We start from the raw sequence: 12,683 nt of genomic DNA, 5'->3' as shown, positions 1-12,683 counted from the left end.
CTCACTTTGTAGCGCCGCCGAAAACGTCTTTATTTATGCGTATGCATGTCGTCCTAAAACACCGACCCCTGTGAACTCCTTCACCCCGCCCCACACCACACCACCTCCGCTCCGATCCTGGCCGGGCCAACCTGGTTTTTGCGTCGCTTTTTTTCATTTGGTTGTCATTCACTCAGAAGCACTTTGGGCACCCTTGTACTCGTAAATAAACCATGGTGGTAGCCGGAATGCATTTTTTCCATTTGCTAAGTGCCAACGACTGTTGGCATTGATCTCTCCCGCTTTTCTGGCACACAAGCTGGGTATCAATTTATTTACATGTAATTGCCTGCTCCTACTAGCTCCTCCCGCGCCACAAAATCACCGGCAGTATGAATTATCCGGGGCGAACAAAGCCCAACTTTACTTGACCATTGAACTCGATGGTTGCCCAGATAGCAAATCTCTGTGCGAGTTGGCTAACACTTGAGTTGGCAGCGAGTCAAGGGTCATGCCACAGCCCCCATTCAACCAATCCGCCCAATCCACCCGATCCATCCAATCCACCCCATTCACCCACTCCTCCACAGATTTGAGTGGCAGACATCACTTGCGACAGGCGACTGACAAGTGAGAGAATCCACGACTTTTGGGCGGCTACGTGTGTGTGTGATTGTGCCTGGGATGTCTTGGGTTTTTTGTTTCGCAAGTTTTTCGTTGGGCGGAGATCCTGGGGCTCGGTGCTTGATCCTTGATGCCTGATGCCAGTGACAGGCAACAACACGCGCTATTTATAAACATTATGGCACAAACGAATTGTCATACAATTTGTCAACAGCCTCAGACCGAGTGGCTTCTTTGTGTTTCCTGCTTTTTCCTTTGCATCTTTCAATGGGTTTTTTTTTTGGCTTGATACCCGGTAGTCATTGGATTTGAGGGTATATTGTCTTGTTGGGATTGTATGCAACAAGAAAGATAGAGTTGGTATCAGAATACCTACAAAATGAGCAACTAATTCAATATGTTCACTAAGATAGCTACATCATATGTTAAGTATCATAGAAAGTATTTTCTTTTGATAACTAGTGCTTAGTTATACTTTGTAATTTAAGATAGAATGGGTATGACTTGGCCTACTGGTTTTACTGTACCATTCTTCACGTATGGCATTGTCCTAGTCATGCTTTTGTCTTCTCCTCATTTTTTCTCTGCTGCCTCAAACTTGCTTTATTTGGCCTGGTTGGATGTGTTTGGCCAAGTGGCTTTTGCCAATTTGTAGCATATTCACTTATCGGCCTCCGTGTGTGTATGTGTGTGTGTGCCCTAGACCCCATTTCCATTTCCACAACCATTTGCCTCCGCCCGTCCAGAGGCTGAGCCTATTTTGATGAAGTTGTATGCATAAACATGTCGCTGGGCGCCAGTTGCGATGACAAGCGACAATGAGGCATCCAAATGTTGTGCGCCCAACTTTTTGGGGCAACATTTGGCCATGTTGCGCCTCCGCAACCCTTTTCTTCGGATTCCTCCAGCCTGTCTTCTTGATTTGCCCGCTTTCGGGGCCAAAGCCAATTGACTAAGATTGATGAAGTGGCTCGACTCGTTCGCTCTTCAATTAGTTTGAGTGTTGCGTCCGAGTCGAGTAAAATGTACATTTATAAAATGGTATTTTTTTTTGGAGACCAACATTATCAGTCATTGATATGGTCATTAATTTAACTGAGTTTTAAAGCCATTAAACAATTTATTGAATGCACAATGAAAGTCTAGAGGTGATTGAAGAAGAAGTCATTAATTTAAACTTTTTTTGGTAGGCATTTTGGCAAGATTTTACTTTAAGGTATTAACCAAATTCTTGTTAAGCAGGATTTAATATAGGTCTTGCTAAAATTTATGCAAACATGGGCAAAATCCTTGGTCTTTTGAGACTCATCACAGTAGTAGAAACATGCCATTGATTTTATCATTAATTTCTCTTAGACTCCCCATTAGTTCGTCTTGTATTTCAGTTTGTTTATGCTAATTAACAAATTACATTCAGTTCTTCAAGCAAACATTTAAATAATTTGTCAATTCTGCACAGCTTTTGCCCACGTCCAGTTCCTTCGTCCTGTGGAAAACCCACCGAGAATTTTGTCAATGTGCGGCACATGCCAATTAAATTTCAATCAAATTATGCTCTGGCCAACATCCCCCCTGTTTGCCTTGTCAGTTTTTGCAATTAATTGAATTCTGTTGTCGAAACTGCAAAACATTTGATAACAAATTTGTTAACTAATTTCGAACTTAAAAAACAATTAGGCCCACGAGGCGACAACTTGCGACAGATGGAAATGGAAATGGAATAGTAGGAGCAGTTAAATTTCGGGTGAGGGGGACTGAGCCAAACGAGGTGGCCCAGTAGCGCTGACGACAACTGGACGATAGCATCCAGGCGACCAAGTTCACTACCATGACCAAGAGTTGCCATCCATGGCGGGGCAAGGACAAATCTATAGATTATTTGCTCTGCCGGCTTGGCTTTTGTTTGGCCATTTGTTAGCGACTCATTGTTGTTGTTGTGCTCCTCCGTTTGCTCGTTTTTTGTGTGAAATGTAATTCAAATTTATTTAGCAACGCAGCGAACTTGTGCCACTCGCAGCAGCCTGGCAAAAGTAAAAGCAGAACCTGAGCTAAACTGAACTGAACTGAACTGAGCCCCGTGGCGCTTTTCTGTTCACTTTCATTTGGGCTCCTTAATGAAGAATAAAATTGTGTGCGCTTCGGCGATAAGAGAGGCGACACAGGATCCTTGGACAGCAGTCGCTGCTGCTCCAGCGTCGCATTTGGCGGAATTAAAACGAATGTTTAAATAACAATTTTCCTGTCCTGTTGCCTGCCGTTTCACTTCGCTTCGTTTCGCTTCTTACTAATTAAACGATGTGGCGCTCAGGGGAGTGGACTTCCTTGGACTTGGTAGCTCGACTTGGTAGCTGGACTCACCTGAGATCGATGTACTGATAGACGGAGGTGATGCCCAGATTGAAGTACACGGGCACGAACATGAAGCAAACGATGGGATAGGCGCTCATCATGCCATAGATGATCTCCCACATGGCCGATCCGCGATAGTACAATTCACTGGGATAGCCTTGCAAATATAGTTACAAGATTAAGATTTAAAAAGAATTAAGTTAAGGGATTTAAAGACTCACCTAGGACGGATCTCACTCCCAAGGTTCCACGGGCAATGGAAATCATGACTGCCACTATCGAAACTCCGCCGGTGGCAAAAACATAGTCGGCCTTGCTGCGCTCCTTCTTTTTGCCAAAAATGCGTTTCCACAACGGACCCAAAACGGTGAGAGCTATAAACAGCACAAACATCAGATAATCCCATCCCATAGTGCTCAAGTCCTTGGCCATGTTGATGCTGCTATTGCTGCTGCTGCTGCTTCTGCTGAAAAAAGTGGGCAAGAAATGAGAATCAAAATCAAAATTCAAGTTGGTCACCGGCAAAAAAAAAAACACAATCTCTTCAACTTTCGGATGGTGGGGGCATGGTTGGGCTTTTAGGTGAGATGTGAGCTGGATAAAACGTTTTCCAGCACAGTTGAGCATGTGCATGTTAGTCACGCCCGATGGACATAATGCCAACTGAGCGCTCCGTGGCTCGGCGGCCACGTTGTGTCGAGCAGGAAACTTGACAACATTGTTGCATATCCGCAGGCGAGTGGTGTGGGTGCGCCTTGTGGTGTGGGTTGCCTGCACCCATCATAACACTTGCATCTACCCACACCCAAACGAACCCCATCAACATCAACATGGGGCCAGGGTTTAGGCGAAATGAGCCGGGCGAAAAAGACGAGGCTGCACAAAACTTAAAGGGTGCAAAAAGATGGCACAGAGTGACAATAAACTAACTTTCTTTGTGTGGAAAATTCGTAAACCACAAGTGCAATGACCAAAAAGTTATAGTCAAATGAATGTAGGTTCAAATGCTTCTCCAGATACATAAGCGTATAATACAAATCTAAAGATGTTCAACAGTTAGTCTGCCATAAAAAACCCACTAATGCAAACTTAATTTCCAAAAGATTTTTTGAAATTTCATTACTTTTAAATATTCCTTCACCTTGCAAAAACCACACAGTTTTTCTTGCAGTGCACCCTTGGAAAATGTGGCTCGTTGTTTGAATTTATGAACTTCGCCCCACTTGCTGACATCTGTATGCACGTCCCGCCGTAAGGACATTCCACTGTACTTCAGTTGCTGTGAGCATGAGTGGGTGTAATCAGGACGAGAGTGGGGAGAGAAGCTTAAGTGTGACTTTGGCGGCGACTTTGTGTTTTTATAGCCAAGCCAAGCTGTTGAGCTGCCCTGTGATTCTTGGTGATTCCGGGATCCATGGGTCCAGGCCACCAAAAGAAATGGCATAACCCAGCTTAGGATTTTCTCCTTCACCTGAAGCTGTCGTAAAGCAGACTTCTTGTATCTGCTCTAAAGTCGTTGTTACAAATTCAAAGGGGTTAGAGATGGGAATAATTGGAAGTTATGTTTCATTAGTTTTTATGTTGAAGCTTGTAGTTATTCACGTTTAAAGTCATGGTTTCTACTAACATCTTGCCCCACCCATTTCTAATTCCTATTTTTGATTGTCTTAGATTTCCTAACAAAAGCAAGCTTTGTCATAAATACTGATGGATTCTAGGAAGCAGACACTAACACTAATTGACAACCTGATTGACAGTATTGAGAGATGTAGTTTGTCTAATTCGCTTCCTAAGAAATCGTGTTGTTAGCTAGTGTTTTAAACCCAATAAATGTGCAAGTCACAGATTCAAAATTCCCATAAGTTTCACATGATTAGAAATAATTGATTTGTTGTGCAAAGATGATAAAATAATGTAAAATACCCATTGCAAAAGGGTCAACTTTTTGCGAGCCAAGTTGCCCAGTCATTCGGTCATTCGTTTTTTTGGCTCACCAACTACAACTAATTGACAACATTTAGCATGCAGTTTCGCCTGCCCGGCGAACCCCATCATTTGCCATCGCTTTTGGCTTTTATCTGACATGCTGTCTGGCCTTTTGTTTTGCCTGGCACTGTCAAAACTATTAGTCATGTTGTTTTTACCACGAGCTTAGCTTTGTTTAAAGCACAGCTGCCGTGTCACTTGCCTGACAGCCGCAGCAGCAGGATCCTGGCCAGCTTGCTCATCTTTGTCCCCTCGCTTTTTCGGCCATGTGATAAGCCGGGGGACAAAAGACAGGAGTCGGGAAACGGGACACAGGACACAGGAGCCAGGAGTCCAAGGGTCTGCTCTGTGGCTGCCTCATTGTGCGTGCCAGCTTGTGTGTGCAAAACGTTATTTTCTGCTAGCCGAGTTTAAGCAAATTATCCGTAATCCATGCGAAGTGCCACCTGCACTCCACTTCAATGTCCACAAGTGCATAAAAAATATCTATGTAACCTTAGGGCGTTCTATAAAAGTTTATAAATAGCAGCTAGGAATATTATTTCAACTTTTTTAGCTAGTTTAACAAATAATTCAAATGCACTATAAGTTTGTTTCCAGTGTATCTGCTCTTTTGTTTGATGGGCGAGCAAACCGAATGCGGCCACAAAATGTCCAATAGACAGCGACGACAATTTGCGAACATTTGCATCAAATATGTATGAAAAATCCTTTGCCGAAAACAAAAGGACGAGTGGAGTGAGAAAAGGAGACTTAGCTACACGTATGCATAAGTTAGTAGGGCGTGGCCACCGCCCCCTTCCGGATCAAGCTGGCACTTGAAAGTTTCGGGCGCCGGGCGTCGCACACACAATAAAAGTGGCAGCCAAGATGGGCCAGGATTTCGGATGGCAGGATGTGCGGCTGCCGCCATATTCTGCCACTTGCAGTTAATATTCATGCAGTTCAGTTTTTTGAAAAATTATACAAAAGTTGGCGACATGTGTGGTGTGCGGGTGTTTGTGTCTCCGTGTGTGTGTGTGTGCTTAAAGGAGTCTTCGATGCCAAGCATCATAAATTATAAAGCAGCTTGAAGGAGCGACAAAAGCAACAACGAACCGCTGACATGTCCTGACTCTCGAGTCCTGAGTCCTGCGTCCTGGCGAGCAGGAGAAGCACGTGTGTTGCTGTTGCCTGCCTGCCACTGACAGCCACAATGGAAAGTTATTAAAAATAAAAGGGCGGCAAAACTGAAGCGCGTGTAAAGGAGAAATTTATGACACTCATGAAATATTCAGCATATTCCACCTACCCACCATCTCCACGATGCGGAGCCGAAAATCTGCCACGTTAATGCGCCAAGATCGTCAGACAATGAAACGCATATCAAAAACACATTTGCCGCTGCAGAATGGAAAAATGCAAAAATTGCAAGCACGCCAGCAGCATCAGCGGCATCAGCAGCTCGGCAAATAAAATAAAAGCCGAAGCTGAACTTAATTTGCCATTTAATGGCCTGCAGTTCGCCGCCAGCTGACAAATTGAAAATGTAATTTAGCTAAAGTGCAGCGCCGACATTGGCCAGCGGCCAACAAAAGAAAAGCCGGCCGAGCTGTGGGAGTGGGTGTGCCCGTCCGTTTTTCCACTTTTCCGCTTTTCCGCCTCTCGTCGACGCAGAACGTATGTAAAACTTTCGCTTTCCACTACCTTGCATGACCTGGCATTAAGGAGTGGCCTCCCACGAAGCCTGATCAGCTTGTTGATGGTGATGGGCTGATGGGCTGGTGGGCTGGTGGGCATGACAGGGATAATTATGGTAATGCGGGGGAAATTACACTATATGCCACATTGTTGCATATATACGTATATGTACGCATTCGCTATGCACTCAATTTATGCGCCACTTCAGATGAGTTGGATGCGTGGATGGGGGCGCCACAAAGTTGCATGCACGGCATGCAGTTCATGGCAATGCTCGAAAGTTTCCTCAGTTCGCTGCATTTGCTAATTAATGCACTGGCAAAGTCATGGCTCCCAAACTCCCGTGCAGCGGGGGGTGTGCCAATCAAACTTTTATTTGACAGATTTCCCGAAGTAGTGGGTGGATGCAACAACTTTCAGAGATTGCAAAGTGCAAAGTGTTGTCCCAATTTCGGGAATCTTCGAAGCTTTTAACTGCCTCCTCTGTTCTGTTGGCCACATGTTTCTGCCAATTGGCTTTAGCTCCCCTAATTCATTAAGATCCCTAGCGATATTACACTATAAAATACATAATTCACTAATAAAATCAATAAACTATTGTTATATGCACTCAATTATTATTGATTCAATGCATTTCAACTTCGAAAAACCTAAACAATAATTTAATTGTTTCTGAGCGAAATTTTGACAAGTGAATTTCGCGAGAATTGCAGTTAAGTCAAGTGACTGCAACTTACTTTTTGTTCTTCATTCCACGATTCACATTTTTTTCTTGTTGTTTTCCATTGGCTTTGCCATGGCAAACTTTGGTCGGTTCATCTTCTTCATTTTTGCTGCTCGGCTGCTAAAAGTTGTTAAATACAAAAGTTTGCCACTTAATACCAGTTCGAGTAATGAAATACGAGTCAAGCTGTAAGCAGCGATCCCAGTTCCCCGTAACAATCCTTCCAGCAAATTGAAGTTGAAGCATGCGGTTGGCAAACTTCTTCCTGCCATTTGCCAACATGCAACTGTGCCCCTTACCACCTCCTACTGTTTTTCGTCCTTTAGACCAATCAGGATCCAACCGCCCGCTCCTTGGAGGGGCAAAAAAAAAAAAAAAACTAGATTGCATTTGGCAATTGTTTGTTTAGCTTTAACCGCTCGACGCTTTACACATGTTCACCTCCCTGCGGGCCGGCGACCCCAAGAATTTTGTGCAAAACTTTAGTTTGATTTCTTTTCGACTTGGCCAGGCTTAATGAGAAAAGTCATTCGGGGGGCGTGGCATGTGCGGCTTTCCTCTACCCCCTCTACCCGCTTTTCACTTTTGCCAGGTCAAAGTCATTTATCAAAGGATGCCCGAAAAATAAATACTCGACTTAAGTTGGCTCTTATTTATCGTCCGTTGACTGTTTGTTGCCAACCGAAAATAATGTCAATTTTTCAACTAGCCCTGTATATGGGGTTTAAACTTTCAATTGCGATCATTTATAACGAGTGGCGTTTGGCCGGCAAAGGAATCAAATGCTCCTTTCACCCACACTGGCTCATGCCGAAAAAAAAAAACATAATTTTCCGCGGACATTTTTATAATTTATTTCCAGCGTGACTTTGGCTAAAAGTGTGTAGCCTTGGCCAAAACGAAAATGAGCAAAAAAAAGTAAGTAAGTTCCTGGTACTTTGTAAATTTCGAGAAAGTTTCAACAAAAGTGACAATTGCAACTTGTTGTTGCCTGTCATTGTGGCCCCGTCGCATTTCAGACGTGAAGTAAAGCAAAACTTTCCGCGTTACAAGTTGTCCTGTCAAACAATTAGGCAGGCTTCGTTTGAATTACACGGCGGAATATTGTTTAAAAAATCGTGATTGCAACTTTTGAACTTCATAATGTTGTATAAAGCGACATTAAGCGATATTTGGTTGATGAGTGCAATAAATTTTATGTAGTAATTTCCATTTTAATGTATATGGATAAACACAGACATAACTCAAATATATTCCCATTTTGTTTTTGATACTCAAGCCTTAAAATTCCACCTTAATTACTAGTATATCTACTCATTTTTTAGAAGCTGCCATGATGTAATCAATCGAATTTATAGATTGAACTGCTCGTATTTAAGTCTACCAATTAATTGCCATTTTTCTGCGTGCACGGTTCCACTTTCGATGCTCGGCAATTCAGCTTAAGCAATTTGCTGGTCTCTCTGAAAAGTATGCTACAAAAGGAGCAAGAGGAGGACGAGGGACGATGGTAGCGCATTAAGCGACGGTCATCAGCCACTTGGCACAGTCGCCACATGCTGTTAATTTGATCAACATCAGCCAGAAGCCGGAGCCGTAGCCGGCGACTTCATCTCGGCAATTTAGTGGTCAACCCCAGCGGCAGGGCATCCAGGACAGCCGGCTAATGCCCGGGTTTTGCGTTGCAACTAGCAAGCGTGCACAACTAATTTCCCGTTGTCGCCACTTTCGTGTCCAGCAGCCGGAGCACTCGACACCATCGAGTGGTACTGCCGGGAAAAGCTGTTTTTCCCTCTCATATATATTTTTTTGTTTTTTTTTTGTCTATTTCTGTGCCATTTTCCTCGCTCGCTATGTGCGCCCTAACAAAGTTTTCATTACGCGTGCTGTGCGAAGTTTTCCCAGTTTTCCCGCTTTTCCCATCTCCTCCGTTCCCCTACTGCAAAAAACCCCTGGAAAACTTCTCTGTGTCTCGGGTTTCACCTGCTGTGGGTAAAGAACAATGGGCTGCGGTTTCTTTTCAGTTTGGTCTCTCAGTTATTTTTTCTGTGCTCGCATTTTACAAATAATTGGGTTAGTTAGTCTCCGGGTGCAGTGTCTGTTGGCCCTTTTGCTATCTGCAACACCTCCCGACTTCTGGCCATTAGCTCATTGTGCTGGCCACTGGCCACCTGTGGCAGTGGTTGTTCTGCATTGACAAAATTCGTAGACCATAAGGTATTTTAAAACACAAAATTGTTTGTTTATCAACTTTGAAAACAAATAAATAATGGCTCCTTTGCGCTCTTAAATACTGAGCAAAAAATAGTTTTTAATTAAATTACTATACACTTTTCTCTGGTTAATAATTTGTTATTAAATAATCGTTTACATTATGATTTTACTAATTATTGTCTTAATTAGACTTCCTGTTCTTTACTATTGTGTCAACAAATTTCAGTTTCCCCACCCCGGAGACCAGCGCTCAAAAAGTAAATTAGAAAACATGTTGGGGAATCCCCTCAGCTGCGACCTGCCAATGCTAAGGACCGACTGACAGGGGGAATCCTTTCGGGCACATAAATTTGCATTCAAGTGGCTCCTGTCGGGCGCTAAACAAACAACAATTTGTCTTGTATTTCGTCCTGGCCCAGGACGAAAACGAATGGCCACTAATCATCGTTTAAAAAGCTGCCACTTGACATCCAGCCAGCACCTGTCCAGCTAATTGAACTAATGAAACGGTCTGGTCTTGGCCTGTCCACTGGCCAGTACCCAAGTCCTTGGTCCTTTGAGATTGTGGAAATTAAAAAGCTTGTTTGGGCCCTTTGTTTGCACAAAGGCTGTTGATAATAAATTAGACTGGCTACATTTTTGTCACCATGGAAATGCCGCAAATGGATATTTATGGCTGCAACGCCTCCCTTTTGGCTATCTACGTTTGGTAAACTATTTCTACCTGATGGCGGAATGAGCAGGAGCAGGGGCAGGAGCAGGAGCCCATCCCCATTTTATTGGCCACGTGCTGGTGATTTGTTCAAGTGAACGGCTATCATTGGGGAGGCTCTTTATGTCCGGTCGGGGACAAAGTGCCTTTGGTCCGTCCAGTCTGCTTAATGAAGTATTTATGTAATGAGTGTGCATATGGCAATACATATTTTAATTATTCATCGATGTTTTGTATGAGCACGCCTTAATATGGCCTTCAATTGCTGCTGACTTTGGGAATTCATTGCGTATTGCAGCAGTTTAAAGTTTTCCTAAATCCAGAAAAGCAATCTTTAGTAAAATTGTATTTAATTACTTATGTTTTTCGAATATCTCATAGCTGAAATATGTTGGATCTTTAGTTGAATACAGACGTAGAATTAGCTTAAAGTTAGGATTATTTCGCTCGCAATGCAGCCTTTGAGCTCCTCCTTTTCATTTGCATGCTGAGCTACTTAATTTAATGGCAAAACTCTTGTCGGTCTTCGGAACACGAAAACTAATTTCTTTCACAATTTATGCGCAATTTCTTGGCAATATATAGAGACCAGCTTAGAGGAAAGCTCTCGAATATAAAGTTGAGGTAGGGGAAAACTATGTTAAAATATGCTCTGGCCTTCACCGGTTGCCTTTTTGGATTTCCAATTAACCCGGATAAACCTGGCTTGTAGCAGCTCGATCTTTGATGGCCAATGCCAGTTATTAAAACTTAAATTCACTTACTTGGAGCACAAAAAATTAGCCAGCCGGCTCATCCGGCTGGCCATGGCAGCTGATGTGGGTGGCTAAATAATGAAAGAGGAGGTGCAGCAGGATGTGCAAGGACCCCATCCCGAAGGACAATGTTGCACGAAGGGGGGAAAGGGGCATTTGGCTGGGTGGCCCTGATAGCTGCACAAATTGTTTAGCTGGCAGCGTCAACTTTATGCCGGCAACAATGTAATTTATTTAATTCCCAGCACATCCCCCCACCACCCAACTGCCCCTAATTTTTCACGCTGCAAAGCAATTTAAGCTGGCAACTGTTGCTAAGTCACGCCCCCTTTTTGTGTTGATTTCATTTGAATTTATGCTAAATTGTCAGTTTCACAATGCGTGTTATCCTGGCGGATTGGCTGTTTGTGTCCTGGCCGCTCTTGTTGCTCCTGCCGGCGCGAAGTGAACTCGCCCGCTTCGCTGAGAATTATAATTTCAAATGATTGTGCGTACAATCAGTTGTAATTAGCATATTTAATTATATCGCGCATAAATATTCATGAGTCGCAAATTTGCAGCTAACTCGGGGCCAAAACTGTTTGACAAGCTCGCCGAGTTGGAGCTCAATTAGGTGGATACGGAGGGAGCCAACGAGTTGGCGGTGGTAACAAACTTGGCGCATTGATTGATCTATGGATCGCTTGATTGATTGATGGCCACTCCGACCGGACAGAGTTGCATCAGCGGAGCGGAGCGTTCAAAGCAAACACACAAATAGAACGTACAAGGGCAAACAATTGAGCAAACACTATCAATATGCAATTAATGTCATGTAAACGATATTTACAGATAAATACGGCTCGCTCGACTCCTCTGCTCCTGGTTCCTGGCCACATTTTATCGGCTTAATTGACAGGAAAATATTCCAGTTGGGTGGGGGCAATTAGTTATTGTCCGCACTTCAATGCAAATGCCACTTTTCGTATCGGTTGACACTTTAAATCGATAATGCATTATTACCTAGACAGCCATTACTCATACGCCATGTCTGACAAGCAGCGTACAGCGATTATCCTTGCTGCGTGTGTTGTTTTGGTGAGGAGGCAGTTCCATTCATAATTAAAGGCAATTAGTTGAGCCAGCTGCAACAGTTTGTGCCGCCACACACACACATATCTGCCATGGCAATTTGGCAAATTGTTTCGGACAGCCATGGCCGAACTGTTCGCAAAAATCGAAATTAATTTGCAACTCGCCTGCCCGAAAAAGCAGACTACACAAAATTAGCCACGAGCAACGGATGCTCGGCTCGAACAAGAGTTAATTTACATTTGGCCAGACCGAGCTGCTTCGCATAATCGTTAGATTATGCTTTTGCATCAACGGAACAAAAGCACCAGCGGCAGCAAGAATAACAATCACTTAATAACTTGGCCCAAAGTAATAGCAGCACAGCAATTACATGACCAACTGGAGGACCAACCAGGAGTCGCTGGCGCATCGGGAGCAGAACAATGACAGCGGAAAGGACAAAGTAAACTCGTTTGGCAGCAGCAGCTTGTCCGGCAACAATGTCGCAAAAATTCAGCTTGTCTTGATTGACAGCAACAGCTAAAACAACTACAGCTACTACAACATTTTGCCATCTTAACTTCTGGAAGATGCACTGAGAAATAAG

At 43.6% G+C, this 12,683-nt stretch overlaps 1 protein-coding gene across 5 annotated transcripts in view; it reads right to left on the bottom strand.

The window, feature by feature from the left end:
- Nucleotides 1-12,683, bottom strand: part of LOC6727528 (sodium-coupled monocarboxylate transporter 1) — a 41,690-nt gene that overhangs the window by 6,260 nt on the left and 22,747 nt on the right. For 2 of the 5 annotated variants that reach the window (XM_039295690.2, XM_016176437.3), the window contains exons 3-4: nt 3,174-3,418; nt 2,962-3,109 (exon numbers count right to left, since the gene is read on the bottom strand). In XM_039295690.2, coding sequence (XP_039151624.1) covers nt 2,962-3,109; nt 3,174-3,384 — 359 coding nt within the window. In that variant the 5' untranslated portion in view covers nt 3,385-3,418. The remainder of the gene's footprint in view (nt 1-2,961; nt 3,110-3,173; nt 3,419-12,683) is intronic. The other 3 variants (XM_039295689.2, XM_016176438.3, XM_016176436.3) reach the window with 2 other exon arrangements.

Source organism: Drosophila simulans, chromosome 3R (assembly GCF_016746395.2).
Source record: "Drosophila simulans strain w501 chromosome 3R, Prin_Dsim_3.1, whole genome shotgun sequence".
NCBI lineage: Eukaryota > Metazoa > Arthropoda > Insecta > Diptera > Drosophilidae > Drosophila > Drosophila simulans.
This window is presented reverse-complemented; position numbering and strand designations above follow the sequence as displayed.